Source organism: Danio rerio, chromosome 21 (assembly GCF_052040795.2).
Source record: "Danio rerio strain M-AB ecotype USA chromosome 21, GRCz13ab, whole genome shotgun sequence".
Classification (NCBI taxonomy): Eukaryota; Metazoa; Chordata; class Actinopteri; order Cypriniformes; family Danionidae; genus Danio; species Danio rerio.
The window spans coordinates 39283651-39304265 of record NC_141041.1 but is presented as its reverse complement, the minus strand read 5'-3'; the positions used below and the strand labels follow the sequence as shown (position 1 = coordinate 39304265).

At 43.1% G+C, this 20615-nt stretch overlaps 2 protein-coding genes across 3 annotated transcripts in view; both read right to left on the bottom strand.

Annotated features, from left to right (window-relative positions):
- Positions 1–11623, bottom strand: part of LOC147838916 (uncharacterized) — a 166036-nt gene extending 154413 nt beyond the window's left edge. Inside the window, exon 1 of the mRNA XM_087301816.1 lies at positions 11207–11623. The gene's annotated coding sequence lies outside the window, so the exon portion shown is untranslated. The remainder of the gene's footprint in view (positions 1–11206) is intronic.
- Positions 1–20615, bottom strand: part of trpc5b (transient receptor potential cation channel, subfamily C, member 5b) — a 76992-nt gene that overhangs the window by 9654 nt on the left and 46723 nt on the right. For both annotated transcript variants that reach the window (XM_087301751.1, XM_087301750.1), the window contains exons 7-8: positions 5788–5983; positions 1861–2070 (exon numbers count right to left, since the gene is read on the bottom strand). In XM_087301751.1, the coding sequence (XP_087157877.1) occupies positions 1861–2070; positions 5788–5983 (406 nt within the window). The remainder of the gene's footprint in view (positions 1–1860; positions 2071–5787; positions 5984–20615) is intronic.

The following is a 20615-nucleotide window of genomic DNA, read 5'->3' as shown; positions in this document are numbered from 1 at the left end:
TTTTATTGAAAGTCTTGAATGTGAACCTATACTGTATTATTCTAATCATGCTTATTTGTGTAAAACCACTGAGGGTGTGATCACATTTACTGTTGTTTGGCAGACTTTATGGTCTGTTTAATCAGATTCCATGTGAAGTTTTCAATGGGGCTGCAAGACTGAGGTTTGCTCCTGTTATGTTGACCATCAGCAAACTGTTTATGATTTGTTATTAATAGGGTTGGGTATCGAAACCCGGTGCCATTAAAGCACCGGTACCTTTGTAATAGGTATGTACCGGATCAAGTCAGCATATGAATATAGAAGTCCTCGGCTATGCAGAGACTAATATTAATCAGAAATCTGGTGTACATAGTTTTACGTTAGGAACTGCAATATTGAATTTACAAACAGTCAGCAAGTACCAAAGAACAGATGTAACACATTGATCTAATGTAGTTTTTAATAAGGCTCATGTAAGTCATATTCAACTCGTTTAGTTTTTCCTTTATTAATTTTTGATTTCCGTCTTCAACAAATGCTTTATTTACAACACATTTTTAAACATAATAGTTTAACTAACTAATTTCTAATATCTACTTTTTTATCTTCCCCATGCTGACAGTCAGTGCATAATATTTTACTAGAAATTTTGCAAAACAGTTCTAATCATACAAAGTCCCTTTAAGTATTTTTATAGTCTTTTATTCAGATTAAAGTGTAATTTAAAGACCTAATCAGTTAACTATGAAAGTTGAGATAATGTCAAATAATTTTTTAGCTAATTTGTTGTGTATATAAAAAATATATACTGTACATATTATTTAAGGAGGCTAATAATTCTGACCTTAATTTTTTTTTTCATTAAAACAATAAGAAATACGTCTTATGACTCTAGAATAATTATTTTTTAGGAAACACTAAAATTTGAAGAAATTTTAAATGAATGGGAGGGCAAAATAAATTGACTTCAATTGTAGGCCTGTCTGTAAAAGTTTACAGGTGCAACAATGTGCCTTGATGTACTTGAATATTAGAAGTGTGTTATCCAACACCAGTACAAAGTTAATTGTCAAATAAATGAACAAGGAAAATTATTTTGAGTTTATTTAATTATCTTGCTTATGAAGATAAAAAAAAATTACTTTGAATATTTTAAAAGTATTTTATGATATATGTTAAAATGTTCCCCCCAAAAGTACAAGTGGCCTCATATATTAATGCAATTCAAATATAAAAAATATAAATTGATGTTTAATTTAAACTTAAATTCTATTAAAATTTTTTTAAAAAGATTTTGTCAAATAAAAGATTTTTCTAGAGTCATCCACCCTAATTTAGTGGCTTAAAAGTATCGGTTCAGGCACAGTTTTGACACGCTTTTACCGTTTTAAAAGTATTGATTTAGCACCGGTATCGAAATAACCCCAAATGATACCCAACCCTAGTTATTAATTAATTATTTTGTAAATAACCTCACGTATGGCTTTAATTTTGTAGCTTAAAGATTTTTTTCAATAGTATTCATTCTATAGACGTGTTCAAGAGCATTAGGATTATGGCTACTTTGTGAAATGTTTTGTTGATTACTTATGATACGTCTGTTTATTTAGAAAGTGACTAGCAGATCTTATCTCAGTAAACAACATAATATAATGTAGTATAATTTGCCTAGTATTTCTGCCACACAAACTGTAATACTTAGTGTGAGAAGTTAAAGCATGGGCAGTCATGATAGCTATGCATGCTTCCAGCACTATTAATACATTTTCAAAACTGCTGTTTTTCTTTCTTTTGACAAGGACTCTTTCACACATATTGAGTGAAAGCGACAATGTTTCTCCCACGCTGCATGCAAAATGAAAGCACACAGTGAATTACCGTAAACTCTTTAAGGTTTTTGTGTTTACACTTGTCCTCGTGCCTAGGCTCTCCATGTCCACACAGTCGGCAGTGCAGCCACACACACAGGTACCACACAGACTTTGGGCTTGGTATGATGTTGAAGGGTGGTGGTAATGTCCCTCCCTCATCAAAGTAGCTCATCCAGAGCTTAGTACGAGCAAATTTCCACTCGATGTCTGCATGATCCTACAGTAGAAAAACAGGCAGTCAGTTGGATGCAGGATGGTGCTGAAAGTGCCAATTGGGATTGTGTCCCAGGCTGGCTTTGTTTCTGGACAATTTGTCCTGTGATTGCATGATGCGCCTTAAGAATTATTTACTTGAATAACAGTTCTCATTGTGAGACACACACACTAATGTAGACATGGCACTAAATGTAGCTTATATAAGCACAGAACAGAACATAAAAGTGAACCCAACACTCTGTCACAAAACAACTGAAATAGGATAGTCTGTCCAAACATAATACACTTCCTACTGCGAATGAATTTAGAGAATACACAAACATGTGTAATCTACAGATATTAAAGGTGCAGAAGGTGATTGTCTTTAGAAACATTTTTTTTAGTGTTGGTTGAAAATCTCTTCAAATTCCAATAGTAATGATTAAAGTAAATGATCTGAATGTATTTATATGTATTTTTATATTCTGGGTAAGGCATGAGACTAAAAAATGTTCGTCCGATTAAAAATAGTTGTACAAATGTAGATTTGTACATCTGCGAACCCGTTTACACAGACAGATCCACTGTTTGCATGTGAACATGTGCCGCGTTCACGTGCACACAAGAGAGAGAGAGAGAGTGACATCTGTAGCGCACAGTCAGGAGGTAAAATTCCATTGTGACCCCTTAAAGGGTATGGGTTTGTTCTACGTGAGTTTATGGCCCCTGGTGCCAGCAAGACTGCCAGTGAAAGTCACTCTGTGACCTTTTATCTACCAAGATGCTGGCCAGAGCTAGAGTTCTGCCATCTTCAAAGACATTTCAAAGAAACCCCCTCCATCCTGACACACACACACACACACACACACACACACACACACACTTGAAATGGACTCAGAAGTCTCAAAATTTAGCCCAAAGTACATGTAATGTGTTTGTAAACTTTTGTATTTTCTTCCTGACTTTCTCTTTTAATTCTTACACATGTATATACCCTTTTCAAGACATTAGACAAATTAAAATGTATGATTTATTTCCATATGTCCATCATGTTTGATGTCATTCTTCTCTATACATAATTCTAACTCATGATCTAGGACATAGGATGATAACTTGTATGCTTGGTGTAGTTTCAAACCATGAGTTAAAGTTTTGTCTTTCTATCTTGGGACGGTACAGACAAGTGAGGAGAAGAAAGGAAGTTTCCCAGGTGACTTTTCCTATCACGCCATTGGTAGGTCAGGAGAGACTGGGAGTTACATGACCACCGCCTTTAAATACCTGTTACACCCCTTAAACCTCGGCAGAAAGGTCTCAGCAGAATGTACCCACAGGAGTGTCCCTGACACAAAAGGGGCAAACTGCGTTTCGGAATCCAAGTGACCCACCTGAGTCCACGTTTCTGATTTTCCGCCAAAATAGATCCAGTTTAAATTTTGCATCTAGTGTACCCTCCGATCTGCGTCACAAACTCCACGCCAATGAAAGGACTTCTTGAAAGACAGCATCTTCCAAGAATCAGGGAAACTCGCACAACAAGAGAGAGACAGACCCACTAAATCCAAGTATTTAGTCGTGCGTTACGCTGTGCCCCTTTAACAGAAAGGTGTTTTTATAGTCTTGGTGGTTCTTAATAGTTGTGTTAGTTAGTTAGTTAGTTAGTTAGTTAGTTAGATTTGCCATTCTTTTATCTAAATTCTTTATTTCCTCTCTTTCTTTCTTTTCTATGTTTTTGTTGTTATGTTTTGTACGGTTGTTTGTTATATGTTAGACTAGTCAATAAATCACGCTGTATAACCATGTTGGATTGTCTTTGTTTTGCCTCAAAGAAAAAGTCACTTTAACGACAGACCCTTCTTTTACTAAAACTTTTAAACGATTCATCTACTTAACAAGAAGTAGTTATAATTCCTTTTCTAAAAAAAATAAATAATTACAGAGTTCACCCAAATGAGCAGGCAAAGTCATTGTTATGTTTATTTTGTTAAATTAAATATTATTAAATATTATAATTAAATAAGTTAATTCTGAATATTCCTAATTAATGATAACTTGTTATTATTGATCATTAATATTCATAAACTGAACTAATTTTGCTACTCAGAGGTAAAAAACAAAACAAAAAAAAATTAAAAATCAATATTGGAGCTAAAGTATTTCTTTTAGACAGGTAATGTTCTATATTCATTCATTTTCTTTTCGGCTTAGTCCCTTTATTAATCTGGGGTCACCAAAGCAGAATGAACCGCCAACTTATCCAGCATATGTTTTACGCAGCAGATGTCCTTCCAGCTGCAACCCATCTCTGGGGAACACACATACACTCTTATTTACACACATACACTAAGGACAATTTTAGCTTACCCAATTCACCTGTACCACATGTCTTTGGACTTGTGGGGGGAAACTTACGCAAACGCAGGAAGAGCATGCAAACTCCACACAAAAATGCCAACTGACCCAGCAGAGGCTCGAACCAGCAACCTTCTTGCAGTGAGGCAACAGCTCTAACTACTGCACCACCGTGTCACCACAGGTAATATTATGTTTTAAAACTCTTTTAGTCACACAAAGCTTTTGTAGATTATGTTGTTTTTTTGAATGAGTTATATGCACAAAAGTGTTGTTCAGCTACTGAAATGTAGCGAAATATTGATGTGACTATTTTCAATTTCATAAGGGACTTTTTACAGCATCATAATGTCGATTTTTATTTAGTTTAACAATAAAACAAGTAAATAACGATATTCAACCTAGCCTGCTTTACTGCGGTGAAGTTGGTTTTATATACCTGTGACGTGGTTTCTGAATAGTTTCCCAGGCTACTTTGAATATTTGGTCTGAAATAGCAAGTATGGCTTTGTCAGACATCCCAAGTCTCCTGGAAGATCCCAAGATGCCTGCAAACGAAAGATAATCTCCTGGAAATCACCCGTCTACTACCCGGTCCTCTCCACCGCATCCTTCCCTGCTCTTCAGATACGTTGTGCACCCTCCCGCAACCTCCCGCAAATCACCTCTGTCTCCCCCCCGGAAATGACTTTTCCAAACTTAGGATGTCTGCTTAGTAATAAGTGTAATCCCCCGCCCACACCCCACCGACCAAGCACCATTGTCACTTTGAGACAAAGCATGTAAAATAATGAGACCAGCAATCCTTGCATGCATGAAATATTGCACATTCTGACAATTTTGCAAAATTGTAGTATTATAAAGTACTTTAAAGCTTTCTAACTGGCAAAAACATGATCTAGTGGGTTGTCAACTGTCATCTTCACTGTCTGCATTTGTAATTTCAGGAGGCATGGCTTTGGATGGCAGGGGAGTTTTCAAAGCTACTGTTAGCATTTGGCAGAACAACTACTGCACTTTTAAACAATGGGGAATAATTCATGTGCAAAAAACTAAAAAAAAAAAAAAGGTTTGTAAAGGTGAGTTGGAAAATTTTACCAATTTATGACATGACATTTGCACAGAATCAAAAACCCTGACACTTTCCTAAAACTGAATTTTTGTTTTTTACTTTTTTAGAACATTAATTAAATCTGCATTGTTGATGGTTGGTGAGTTTTAATGCTTCAAATTTAAGTGCAAAGTTGGTTCACCCTGTAAGAGCACAATTACAGCAGCTGACCGAACATTTTTAAACTGCTCAAAAATTTTTTAACTCTACATCCATTCTCAAACAACTGAGGTGAAACATTCTGAAAAATTATCAGCAGTATTTAACGACACTCACAGCGATAAGCTGGTAGGAGTTGTTCATCATAGCAATGAGCATGTTCAATAGTACCACCAGAGAGATGACGTTGTAAGTGCCGAACATGGTGGCTCCTACAAACTCTGTGAATTCGTGACGAGCCTTCACATTGGTAACATACAGATTCAACAGCCCGAATACAGACCAGAAGAGAGACTGAAGAGTTTCGAAGAGCCTGTGAAGTCAAAGAGAGAATGAATTAATGAAAGGTGCAAAAGCAAAAAACTGCCATCGCCATTTCCCCAATCTTACAATAAGAAATACTGGGAGCTAACTGTAATACACCTATTCCTACAGGCACAGGACATCAACATGACGTCATATTGACATTGTACCCTAATGTTGTGGGGGCATTGGATTTTGTTTGGAAATGAAAATCGAGTTGACATCAGAACAAAACTTCGTTACCACTATGACATCTATAAGACATTAGATTTTGGTCACTCTCCAACACAACCTTAAATCAACCAAATACCAACGTAATTTGACGTCGTTATTGGATGTGAAAATAACGTTGTCCTTAGATGCTGGTTAGACATTGAATTTTGGTCACCTGACATCATGACTTATATCTAACCTAATATTAACGTCTTATGACGCTATGTGCCTGGTGGGAAGGGACCAGGGACATTTAGCATAAATGGAAACACAAACACATATAAACATTGTGATTGGCTTTGCCTTTCCCTGCTGACATATGAGAGGCTGCTTTCAGATATAGGCAGTGCCAAAACAACTGTGGGGGGAATATCCCATAAGATGTGTGTGAGGTGTGTGACACGTACCAGTGAGGATGGTGGCAGCAAAAAAAGGTGAACATAAAGAGCATTTTTTAACGAAAAGTGTCACATAAACTCACCCGCATAGCAAAATTTCTCTGGCCTACATCTTGCCCACACCATCCGCATTTGCTTTGCCCACATGCAGCAGTGAACATCCTACATTTGATATCTGGCCCAAGTCTTGAGTGCCGCCTGTAAGTCGGTGCCACCTTAGCCAAACCTGGGCCATGTTTGGCCCTTATGCTGTATGCCAGCGCTGGAAGAATGCCTGCTGTGCCAGCTTTATGCCAAATCTGGACCAGAATTCTTTGTTACCTGGGAAGTTTGCTACTGAATGTGTCCATCATGATAATGCCGCTATTGCTAATGTTTTCACCGCCTTTACCTAGTGTAGGGGTAGGCAAACTCGGTCCTGGAGGGCTGGTATCCTGCATAGTTTAGCGCTAACTCTAATCAAAAACACCTGAACATGCCAATCAGTGTCTTCAAGATGACTAGAAATCTATAAGCAGGTGTGTTTGATTGGAGTAAGAGCTAAACTGTGCAGGACACTGGCCCTCCAGAACCGATTTTTGCCCACCCCTGGTCTAACGTTATATCAGACTGATATAATTTGTGAACATTATTCCCTGAAAACTAACTGCAGAATAAACACCTACATGTAAAAGTATATGAGCCTGCCAGTTCTCCTAATCTCTTAGATTAGCATTTCCAATTTCGGTTAAAACTATTTGTCAGAAAAACGTTCGAGGTTACAGAAGTAACCCTTCGTTCCCCGAGGAGGGGAACGGAAGTGCCATAGAGTGGATTGATTGAAATCCATGAAATGGGAGGATTCGGATCAGAAGCCGCTTGTCTGGAGAGTATTGAACGGGCCAATGAATGAAAATGAATTGGCAGCGTAAGCCTGCGCACGTGTGCTGCATCGCCAATTATCCCAGCCTATAAGCACACCTGAAGCGAGCAAACGCCATCCTTTTAAGCTGAAGAGACTTTCAAACAGCTAAGGGACAGTCATTATGGCGACGGAGTATGGCACTTCCGTTCCCCTCCTCAGGGAACGAAGGGTTACTTCTGTAACCTCGAACGTTCCCCTTCGGTTGGGGAACTTCAGTGCCATAGAGTGGATTGATTGAAATCCACGAAATGGGAGAAGTATGGAAAGCGCCATAATGACTGCACCTTACCAACGCCCCCGATGAGGGGATAGTCAAGCAAGCGTGACGCACCCACAACACCCTACCGAGTTGTTTCCTCAATCACCAAAGGGTTACCTAATACCCTTGAGGAAACCGGCTCCACTCGCAGATTGTAAAACCTTGCAAATGTGTTGGGTGTCGCCCAGCCCGCAGCTCTACAGATGTCTGTTAGAGAGGCGCCGCGTGCACGCGCCCAGGAGGATGCAACGCTCCGAGTGGAGTGTGCACACACTCCCGGGGGACACAGCTGACCTCGACTCGAATAAGCGAGTGAAATGGCATCCACAATCCAGTGGGATAATCTTTGTTTCGATACGGCACTTCCCTGCTGCCGACCGCCATAACAGACAAAGAGCTGCTCAGATGATCTAAAATTGTGAGTACGGTCCACATAAATGCGCAGAGCGCGAACTGGACAAAGTAAATAAAGGGCTGGGTCTGCCTCCTCCGGGGGCAGCGCTTGCAGGTTCACTACCTGATCTCTAAAGGGGGTGGTAGGAACCTTGGGCACATAACCCGGGCGGGGTCTCAGGATGACGTGAGAGTAATCCGGCCCGAATTCCAGGCACGAGTCACTGACCGAAAATGCCTCCAGGTCCCCGACCCTCTTGATGGAGGCCAACGCAACCAGCAGAGCTGTCTTCAGGGACAGAAATCTTAGAGATACTGATTCGAGTGGCTCAAAGGGATCGGCTCGCAAACTCGTGAGAACGAGGGCAAGATCCCAAGAGGGCATGAGAGGGGGGCGAGATGGATTAATTCGCCTAGCACCCCTAAGGAACCGGATGATGAGGTTATGCTTTCCCACGGTGCCGCCAGCTACCGCGTTATGATAAGCGGAGATGGCGGCCACGTAAACCTTGAGAGTGGAGGGCGACAGCCTGCTGTCCAACCTCTCTTGAAGGAAAGAGAGCACAACACTAATATGGCAGTTTCGGGGGTCTTCTCTGCGAGAGACGCACCATTCAGTGAATAGACTCCACTTCAGGGCGTAGGCGCGCCTCGTGGAGGGGGCTCTAGCCTGAGTGATGGTATTAACCACCGCAGCCGGTAGGTTACCTAAGTCTTCCTCGCGTCTAAGGACCACACGTGGAGGTTCCAAAGATTGGGGCGAGGGTGCCAGATGGTGCCCTGTCCCTGAGAGAGTAGGTCCTCTCTCAAAGGGATCCGCCAGGGGAGGGCCGTCGCGAGGAGTGAGAGCTCTGATATCCAGGTCCGGTTGGGCCAAAGGGGCGCAACTAGCAGAACCTGTTCCTCGTCCGCCCCTGACCTTGCACAGTAACTGCGCGAGCAGGCTCACTGGGGGAAACGCATACTTGCGCATGCCCCGTGGCCAGCTGTGGGCCAGTGCATCCGTGCCGAGAGAGCCCTCGGTCAGGGAAAAAAACAACTGGCAATGAGCGTTCTCGGGGGAAGCAAACAGATCGATCTGGGCCTCCCCGAATCGCGCCCATATCAGCTGAACAGACTCGGGGTGGAGTCTCCATTCTCCAGAGCGTAACAGCTGTCGTGAGAGCGCATCGGCTGCACGATTGAGCGTGCCTGGAACGTGAATGGCGCGCAGCGATTTTAGCCGCGGGTGACTCCAGAGGAGCAGACGGCAGGCGAGCTGAGACATGCGGCAAGAGCGCATACCCCCGATGCGGTTGATATACGCCGCTGCCGCCGTACTGTCCGTCCTGACCAGCACGTGTTGCCGCTCCAGCACCGGTAAAAAGCGGTGGAGAGCGAGGAACACTGCCAACAGCTCTAGGCGATTGATATGCCAATGCAACTGGGTGCCTTTCCACAGGCCCGCAGCCGCATGCCCGCGACACACGGCCCCCCAACCCGTGTTGGAAGCATCTGTTGAAACAACAACATGGCTGGACGCCTGTCCTAGACGCACACTGGCCTGTAGGAACGAGGGGTCGTTCCAAGGGCTGAGGGCGCGGCGACACAGCGCAGTAACAGAGATCCGGTGTGTGCCCGCGTGCCATGCGCGTCTTGGGACCCGATCGTGAAGCCAGTGCTGAAGTGGTCTCATATGAAGCAATCCGAGCGGCGTGACGGCGGCTGCGGATGCCATATGCCCCAGGAGCCTCTGAAAGAACTTCAGTGGGACCACTAGTTTGCTGTCGAGCTCTCTCAGACAGTTCAGCAACAGGCGAGCGCGTTCCTCAGAGAGGTGCGCTACCATGGTGATCTAGTCCAGCTCCATTCCGAGAAAAGAGATCCTCTGCACGGGGGCGAGTTTGCTCTTTTCTCGGTTGACCTGAAGCCCCAGTAGGCGGAGATGCCAAAGCACCTTGTCCCTGTGCACAATCAATTGCTCCCACGAGTGGGCTAAAATCAGCCAGTCGTCGAGATAATTGAGTGTGCGGATGCCCGCGAGCCGAAGGGACGCTAAGGCACCCTCCGCGAGTTTGGTGAAGACCCGCGGAGACAGAGAGAGCCCGAAGGGGAGGACCTTGTACTGCCACTCTCGACCCCCGAACGCAAACCGCAGAAATTGGCGGTGGCGTGAAAGAATGGAGACATGGAAATACGCGTCCCTTAGGTCTATGGCTGCAAACCAATGCTGAGGACGAACGCATTGGAGAATGCGCCTCTGCGTGAGCATTCTGAACGGCAGCTTGTGCAGACAGCGGTTCAAAACGCGCAGATCTAGGATTGGTCGTGACCCACCGCTCTTTTTGGGTACGATGAAGTATGGGCTGTAAAACCCACTCTCCATCTCAGCTGGAGGAACTGGCTCGATTGCACCCTTCGCCAGGAGGGCAGCAATCTCTTCTCGCAAGACAGGGGCGGATAGGGGGTTGACCCTGAAGAAATACACTCCCGTGAACTTGGGGGGCCGTTTTGCGAACTGAATCGCGTAACCGAGTCTGATTGTGCGTATGAGCCACCGCGAGGGGCTGGCCCGCGCTAACCAGGCAGGCAGAGCCCTCGCTAATGGAGTCATCGCTACTGACGTACCAGCGGTGGGGCAGCGCGGAGTGGGTGTGCTGATGCGGGAAGCACGAGGGTCCCGCGGGAGAGCTGGAGGAGAGCGATTCGCTCTGGTTCCGCACCCTGACTCCGGAGAGGGGGCTGGAGGGCTGAGGGAAGGGAGACCGTCCCCCCAGTGCTCGTGAGCCACTGGCAAAGCACGTAGAATCTGCGAGCCGGAAGGCAGCGCGTCCCGGACTGGCAGAATTCGTGCTGTCACATCCGGGGAATGGGAAAAGTGCTCTTTTATTGATGTTTTGGTGGCACTGAAAAGTACCGTTGTAATCGGGGCCCCGCCCTCCAGCGGGGAAAGAGCAAGTTTCCTCTTCTCCGGATGGCCTGTCTCAGGGACGCTTCGCGGTCCGTTTACCGGACTTAACGCCGCCCTGGGCCCCTGCATCCAGAAACGCACAATCGAAGCGCCATCCTGAAAAGGACGTGCTGCACGACTGTGTTGCTCTTTTAGGAAAGTTGCAACAATACGCACCGCTCTGGAGGACCGGACCCAAAGAACCGCAGGCAAGGGAGAAACCCAGCTCGACCGTCTGCCGCCGCGAAAACCCACTCTGGACCGGGAGACACTTGTTTGCTCTGAAGTGCTGAACAGCAAGAGGAACCCTCATCGACTCACTCAGAAAGGATCTGAAGCGAAAAGGATGGCGTTTGCTCGCTTCAGGTGTGCTTATATGCTGGGATAATTGGCGATGCAGCACACCTGCGCAAGCTTACGCTGCCAATTCATTTTCATTCATTGGCCCGTTCAATACTCTCCAGACAAGCGGCTTCTGATCCGAATCCTCCCATTTCGTGGATTTCAATCAATCCACTCTATGGCACTGAAGTTCCCCAACCGAAGGGGAACTACAGCTTGTGCTCCATATTTTAAAAATACTATGATACATGTATAATTTATACAAAATATAAACAAAAGTCTTTATTAAACTCTCTCTTTATCAGTTAATAAACATAATTTTAACATTACACTTTTAGGCTTGTAGCCAGCTTGTTGAAAGGAGGGTTTATTTGTTTTCTGCAAAACAGAACCTTTTAGCAGTTATTCACCTTGATTTTCTGTTAAATTGAGGTATAAATATTACAATTTAGTGACATTATGAATTAATTTTTGCTGGATGATATTGGTGTTTTTTTATTATAACTTAACTACACTTTGATGTACCAAAAATTTTTCCTACCATTTTTTCAAATTGCTTTAATTACACATGTCCATTTAAACTAATTTTAGATAACCGTTTTGTAAATAATAAAAAAAATACTTTGAATTAGAAATTAGAACTTTCTAAGAATAAAGAAATAAAGAGTTCAGATGTCAAAACCTCTGAATGCCATGTAAAATGAGCATTTTTCTCAGCCTTGTGTATTTATGTTCAGTGATTTCACTTGAAAGGCAATAAAAAGAAGTCCACACACAGGAGTTGAAGAAAAAAGCAAATTTTAGAAGAAAACATTAAATAGCATTTGGAGGTTTTTTGCATCTAAACTCTATGAATAAGAAAATATACTTATTTTTTAAAATACTTTTTTTATCATATCTTTTGTGGGCAAATCTGTTTAAACTTGATTTAAATAAAAAATTGAAGATTATAGGTAAATAACCAGTGCATTCAACCTTCCTCAGTGAGAATTTGGCCATTTGAATAATAAGATAAATTCAAACATAATAATAATATTAATCCAACTTTTAGTCTTTCAATCCACCTGAAGCCCCTTGGCTACGTACCTGACCATTTAATTTAACTTATATGAAGAGAAGACTAATTAATAATATATTTTAATAGCAGTTAAATAATTAATAGCAATATATAAAATATATAATTATTATTATTATTATATAATTATTATTATTTTATAATGATTTTTTAAATAACACTGATAAAGCAGGGAATAAGCCAAATGGGAGTAGGGTTCTGTTATAGTGCTGCTCTGTGCACACTAATATTTAATACATTTCAGATGTATTATATAAATTACATACATCTATGATTACAAGTCAAGAATCTTGGAGTTATTCTAGAGTCAGATTTGAGTTTCAGTAGTCACGTCAAAGCAGTACCTAAATCAGCATACCATCATCTCAAAAACCTTGCAAGAGTTAGATGCTTTGTGTACAGTGAGGACTTAGATAAACTTGTTCATGCTTTTATCTCCAGCAGGGTGGATTACTGTAATGGCCTCCTCACTGGCCTTCCCAAAAAGACAGTCAGAGTGTTGCAGCTCATCCAGAATGCTGCGACTAGGATTCTGACCAGAACCAGAAAATCAGAGCACATCATGGCTGTCCTCAGGTCTTTACACTGGCTCCTAGTTACATTCAGAATTAATTTTAAAGTATTATTACTTGTCTATAAATCACTAAATGGCCTAGGACCTCAATATATTACAGATATGCTCACTGAATAAAAAACACTTAGATTTTTAGGATTAAGTAAATTAGAAAATCCAAGAGTTCAGTAAAAGCAGGGTGAATCCCATTTTAGCATATTATTCTCATTGAAATCTCTTTCCATCCAAATCTCTGATCATTATTGCTGCACAGCCTTAAGAAATAGAATTTGGTCATTAAACCTCTGCTTGATGGATGACGTGCTACTTTATAATTTTGTCTTCATCCTCTAAGATCAAATGATTCTGCAAGGCTCATGCTATGATGCAAAATATCAGGAACATCATAACCATTTTACTCTCATTTCCTTACTCATTTCTTTCTCATTTTGACCTCTGCGGGAGGTCAGAATTACACTGTGTGTGGCATCTTGGCCACATTACTTTCACTGATCAAGTCAACCAAAGCGCTGATGTGGGTTTTGTATTACACGCATTACAGTTAATTTATTTCAGTTATTAAGCTAAGCTTTATTACAAAGCCAGTTAGGAAGCTCAACTCTTAAGCTCTGTCATTATCATTTAATGTTTAATGTGCTCAACTTGAAGGATGTTACTATTTGCTCCATTGAGAACTGAAGTGATTTCTAGAAATGAACATGATATCTTTAACATTTACAGAAGCTGTTCATAAAATAATACCGTTTCATATATTGTGTTTTGGAGTAATATTGTTTAACAGTATATATATATATATATATATATATATATATATATATATATATATATATATATATATATATATATATATATTAGGGATGTAACGGTATTGTAAATACCGTCACACCGCAATATTAATTTTTTTCGATATTACCGAAGTCGCATGACTCGGTAAAACTATAGGTCTTCTGAGAAAATTTGCTCAGGCGAATGAAGCGAACGGGAGGTAGCGAAAACTACAATTCCCATCATCCCTTGCGGTCTGTTGTCGCTACAGATCCAGTAATGCGGAAATGGAGTGTGCTGCTAGAAGCGGGGATCAAAAAGAGCTGTAAAACTCTAAGGCCCCGTTTACACTAGTGCGTTTTAGTTTTAAAACGGCGTTGTAGAATGAAAACGATCCGCGTCCACACTCGCGTTTTACCCAGCGTTTCTGAACAGCTCTCCGTCCACACCAAAACGCTGAAAACGCACATCACGTGACCACACACACACTCTCGGGCAAGCGCTCCAGCATTTCTACCCAGATGAGAGCTCTGCTTGTCGGACTGCTCATCAAGCATCTCCCACTGGATCTAATCTCACTATATTTGCTAAACGTGATATTTCATTCATGTTGTGGTCTTTATCTAACGACATAGGCCAATTCCCTGACTTTGGTCATTGGAATCTATTAAGTTACTTGTTCACGGGTAACATGTTTTGGTTAAGCGCAAAGATAAGTTAATGATTAATCCAGGTACATTAACTGATCGCTTGCCTTTATTTCCTACAATGTATAAACTTATTGTATGTTATACTTTTATAATTATCGATTATTAAAACTGATATTCAGCAAAAGAGAGGGTGCGTTTCGTATTTACACTGAAATTGAAAGGAGGCAGTTGTTATCGGCTCCGTTTTGTTATAAATATCCACACAGTGAAGATGACGCCCATATATGCAGCACGACGCTTCAACATTTCTGCTGTCTGTAAAGTTGCTAATATTAAAAAGAAAATAGGCAGTTCCTTAAATCATGTTTACATTTTATTGTTGAGAAAGTGAAACAACGTAGGGTGATGTGAATGAAGTTATAAAGTACACTGTTCCCTTTAAAGATTTACCCGTGTCCTCGGTATGTTTTCCATATCAAACTGAGAAGGGGGAGACTGCAGCCTTGATCAAACTTGCGAAGTCTTAACTTACAAGAAGAGGATGCGAGACTGAACTGTGTGTGGGCTACTCAATATTGAGGAAAAGCCCCAATCAGATAGGCGAACGTTTGCAGCCCCGCCTCCGTTTTCAGATGTCTCCGTCTTTCCCCATCCACACTGAGACGGAGCAGCAGCGTCTCAGAATGAAAACGGCCTCTCCAGCGTTTTCAAAAAGCTCCGTTTTCGGCGCTCGAGAAATAAGTCATATAAGTCTTATCTCTCTTGTCCCAGAAACCTCAGTCCCAAATGAGAGGTTTTTTTTCTGTTGTAGGGGACATTGTAACTGCCCAGAGATACCAGCTTTTACCAGATTATATTTATATGATAATTTTCCTTTAAACCCATCTCTATCTAAGTGAGTGAGTGATTAAATGTTGAATGTGATGAGTTTTCAACAATACTAAATTAAAAACTTTTTTTTTTTTACATGGTTTAATATTTTTTTTGTTATTAAAATTGAAGTTCCTGTTTCAAAGCTTACAGATAGATGGCTAATTTGTATGTCATTGACACTTTTGGCACTTTTTTGGAGTATTTTCATAAGTTTTGTTTTTTCCTGTAAATGATTCAATAAATACCGTACCGTGACATTCATACCGAGGTATTACCGTACCGTGAAATTCTGATACCGTTACATCCCTAATATATATACATACATATATATATATATATATATATATATATATATATATATATATATATATATATATATATATATATATATATATATATATATATATATATATATATATATATATATATATATATATTTATATATATATATATATATATATATATATATTTATATATATATATATATATATATATATATATATATATATATATATATATATATATATATATATATATATATATATATGCAGAATGGAGTTTGGATGTTAGTATTGGTGATCCAAGCATTCCCATGTGGTCTCCCATCTAGTATTGAACTAGAACAGCCCTGCTTAGGTTCAGTGGGCAACCATGTAAGAGTTACAGAGAGCTCTAAAACTGTAAAACACTGTAAAAACCCAATTAGTTAAAGATCCCATATTACGGGTTTTTGAAAATCCCCTTCCATGTAGTGTGTAACACAGCTCTAAGTGAAGTGAAGTATCCAGCTAAGGCCTAAATCTGTAAGAGTACAGTGTTTAAAACAGTTGATTCATTTATAAAAGAGTCGACTCATAGTGCTTCAAACGAGTCACCTTGATAACGAGTCATTAGGTGTTTCGCCATGACGTACTAACAAAACCAAGTTATTCACGTGCACACGCAAACCCTGGAGATTTAAAACCTGCGGCCCCGCCCTCTGACACAGAAACCCAGACACACACACACCCACAAACACACACACACAAACATGCCGGTCGATTGAAGTCACACTGCAGATGGATATTATTGAGTCTCTACCTAAAGATGAAACCTCAGCATTTTAACCAAGCAATTGGAAATGACTGGAAACTTCTGGAAACTACATGCTACAAAGAATACTTCATCTGCGTTTGTTAAAGGAAGGTTCTGTAAAGAGTAACTTACTGATGGACGTCAGAATGGGTTTCTTCCTCCATTTCTCAAGTGTAAGTACGTGCGATTTAAGTTGTTGCCTCGTTGACTCTAGCTTGCAAATGTATTTAGTTGTGATTTGTTACTTGTAACCGCGCGTACTGTATTAGGTTAACTCGCTATATTCTCATATCGCGTGCAAAGCCACGTTAAAACGTGACGCGTGCTGGTTTGTTTACGGAGCTCCGTGGAGGAGGAGTAGTGTGTGTGAGTGTGTGTGTGTGTGTGTGTGTGCGTGTGCGCGGGCTGTCGTCCGGAGGTATGTGTGTGTGTGTGTGTGTGTGCGCACGTTGTCGTCCGGAGGTGTGTGTGTTTTTTTGTGTGTGTGTGCACGCGCAAGGACGAGGGCAATATATGTGTGTGTGTGTGTGTGTGTGTTTATGTGTGTGTGTCTGTGAAAAGAGCAGAGTGAGACAAGTTAGAAGATCTCCTCAACAGTTTTTGCTCAATAAAATAGTTAGTCGTCTGTATTTTCAAGTCCATAGTCTGTATTTACATTGACCCACTGGCAGCTAAAATCCACGCCTTCACTATAGAGCGTGTATGAACTGTGACTACTTTTATATTGCTGATTAGCTGTTGGGCATTTCACTCTCTCACTGAAGGCAGTCGACCAATCGCAACAGACTGTCATCGGTCCAATCAGCACAGATTAGCTTCGCGCTAAGGAGGGGTTTGGGAACAAATGAATCACTGGACGATTCATAAGGGAGTCGCTGGAATAATTAGGTAAAAATAAATGCAGATTATAAGACCATGAAAGTGTTTTTTGACCCTGCAGGCATATTAGACTGTTGTTGGAGACCCTTACAACCAAGATATGACGCTATTTCATGTATAATATGGGCTCTTTAAGGTAACTCAAACCATTCAAATTCGGAAAAATAGTCCTAATAAGTTCTGTGAACTTAATCCATTTAAGTACATTCAGCAATTTTATCACAGTTAAATTCAATAAATGACGTGAACTCACACCAATTAAGTACTGTAAAAAACAATAGATTAAGGCAACTCAACCCATTTGAGGAAACCTATTGCTACAAGCCATTTGTTGCCCTTAGGATGGGGAACTTCAATGCTATAAGTGGATTTATTCCACGTATGGGGATTTTGTTCAGAAAGCCAATCGTCTGAAAGAGTATATAACGTTGCATGTCTGGGGGTCCAGCATGTTAATGCGGTGCTCGCGGACAGTTCATGTCGTCATTGCGATGCCATGACTGTTGCGCAATTAAGATCGTGGCTAGCCCTTGTGAAGGAGCGAACCACTTCAGCTGCACTGCAGCAGGCACTCGGGCAGATCTGAGGGTTCCAGTGAGAGATTATCCGTCGCCTCCGGGCCCGCGGACCTCCCGCTCCTCTAAGCGCTCCATCCAAGCTTTTAACCTTCTAACCAGATGGTAGCCCTTACGCTTGATGACACCGGAGACCAGACGTCCACATCGGCATCGGAGTGTGGGCTTCATTGTCCGATGATGATCCAGACCTGCTCGCCCCCTCAGGGCAGGTGAGCGCTGTCAAGACGAATCCTGAAACGGACATGGGCGGGCCCCATCTCCAACAGCACTTTTCTGTGCCACGAAAACATCAATGAAAGAGCACTTTTCTACTTCCCCGGATGTGACAGCACGAACCCTGCCAGTCTGGGACGATATGCTTCCCAGCTCGCAGGTTCAGTGCGCTTCGCCAGTGGCTCACAGGCACTGGGAGGACGGTCTTATATCTCGAGGACGGTCTTATACCCCTCGAGCCTCCCCTCCAGAGTTTGGGTGCAAAGTGAGAGCGAATCTCTCGCCTCCAGCTCTTCCGCGGGAACCTCACGCTTCCCGGTTCAGCACACCCACTCCGCGCTGCCCCACTGCTGGTACGTCAGCAATTGTAGCGATGAGTCCATTAGCGAGAGCTCTGCATGCCTGGTTAGCGTGGACCAGCCCTTCGCGGTGGCTCACACGCACAATCAGACTCGGCTATGGGATTCAGTTCGCGAAACGGTCCCCCAAGTTCACGGGTGTGTATTTTACCAGGTTTTTTACCAGAGGAGATTGCTTTCCTCCTGGCGAAGGATGCAATCAAGCCGGTCCCTTCATCGCCCGTACTTCATCGTGCCCAAAAAGAGCAGTGGGTCATGGTCAATCCTAGATCTGCGCATTTTTAACCGCTGTCTGCACAAGTTGCCGTTTAGAATGCTCACGCAGAAGCGTATCCTCCGGTGTGTTCGTCCTCTGGATTGATTTGCAGCAATAGATCTGAAGGACGCATATTTCCATGTCTGCATTCTTCATCGCCACCGTCAGTTTCTGCGGTTTGCGTTCGAAGGTCGAGCTTGGCAATACAAAGTCCTCCCCTTCGGGCTCTCTCTGTCTCTGCGGGTCTTCACCAAGCTCGCGGAGGGTGCCATAGGGTGTAAACTCACCACCGTGCAGAGGATCTCTTTTCTCGGGCTGGAGCTGGACTCAGGAGAGCGCGCTCAGCTAATGCTGAACTGTCTGAGAGAGCTCGACTGCAAAATAGTGATCCCACTGAAATTATTTTAGAGGCTCCTGGGGCATATGGCAGCTGCAGCCGCTGTCATGCCGGTCGGATTACTCCAAATGAGATCACTCCAGCACTGGCTTCACGATCGAGTCCCTAGTCGCGCATGGCATGTGGGCACACACCGAGTCACTGTTACTGCGCTATGTCGCCGCGCCCTTAGCCCTTGGAACGACCCCTTGTTTCTACAGGCCGGAGTGCCTTTAGGGCAGGTGTCCAGTCATGTTGTTTTCTCAACAGATGCTTCTAACACGGGCTGGGGGGCTGTGTGCTGCGGGCATGCAGCTGCGGGCCTATGGAAAGGAACCCAGTTGCATTGGCATATCAGTCGCCTGGAGCTGTTGGCAGTGTTCCTCGCTCTCCACCGTTTTTTTTTTTCCGGTGCTGATCAGGACGGACAGCAAAGCGGCGGTGGCATATATCAACCGCATGGGGGGTATTCGCTCTCGCCGCATGTCTCAGCTCGCCCGCCGTCTGCTCCTCTGGATTCATACGCGGCTGAAATCGATGTGCGCCATTTACATTCCAGGCAAGCTCAACTGTGCAGCCGACGCGCTCTCACGGCAGCCATTACGTCCCAGAGAGTGAAGACTCCACCCCGAGTCTTTTCAGCATATATGGGCACGATTCCGGGGAAGCCCAGATTGATCTGTTTGCTTTCCCCGAGAACGCTCATTGCCAGTTGTTCTTTTCCCTGACAGAGGGCTCTCTCGGAACGGATGCACTGGCCCACAGCTGACCTTGAGGCATGCGCAAATATGCGTTTCCCCAGTGAGCCTGCTCGCGCAGTTACTGTGCAAGGTCAGGGAGGACGAGGAACAGGTTTTGCTGGTTGCGCCCCTCTGGCCCAACCGGACGTGGATGTCAGAGCTCTCCCTCCTCACGACGGCCCTCCCCTGGCAGATCCCTTTGAGAGAGGACCTACTCTCTCAGGGACAGGGCACCATCTGGCACCCTCGCCCTAATCTTTGGAACCTCCACGTGTGGTCCTTAGACGCGAGGAAGACTTTGGTAAGCCACCGATTGCGGTCGTTAATACCATCACTCAGGCTGGAGCCCCCTCCACGAGGCACGCCTACGCCCTGAAGTAGAGTCTATTCACTGAAGGGTGCATCTCTCGCAGGGAAGACCCCCAAAATTGCCAGATCAGCGTTGTGCTTTCTTTCCTCCAAGAGAAGCTAGAGAGCAGGCTGTCGCCCTCTACACTCAAGGTTTACGTGGCCGCCATCTCCGCTTATCATAACGCGGTAGCTGGCGGCACCGTGGGAAAGCATAACCTCATCATCCGGTTCCTTAGGGGTGCTAGGCGAATTAATCCATCTCGCCCCCCTCTCATGCCCTCTTAGGATCTCGCCCTCGTTCTCATGAACTTGCGTTCAGAACCCTTCGAGCCACTTGACTCAGTATCTTTAAGATTTCTGTCCCTGAAGACAGCTCTGCAGGTCGCGTTGGCATCGATTAAGAGGGTCGGGGACCTGGAACCATTTTTGGTCAGTGACTCA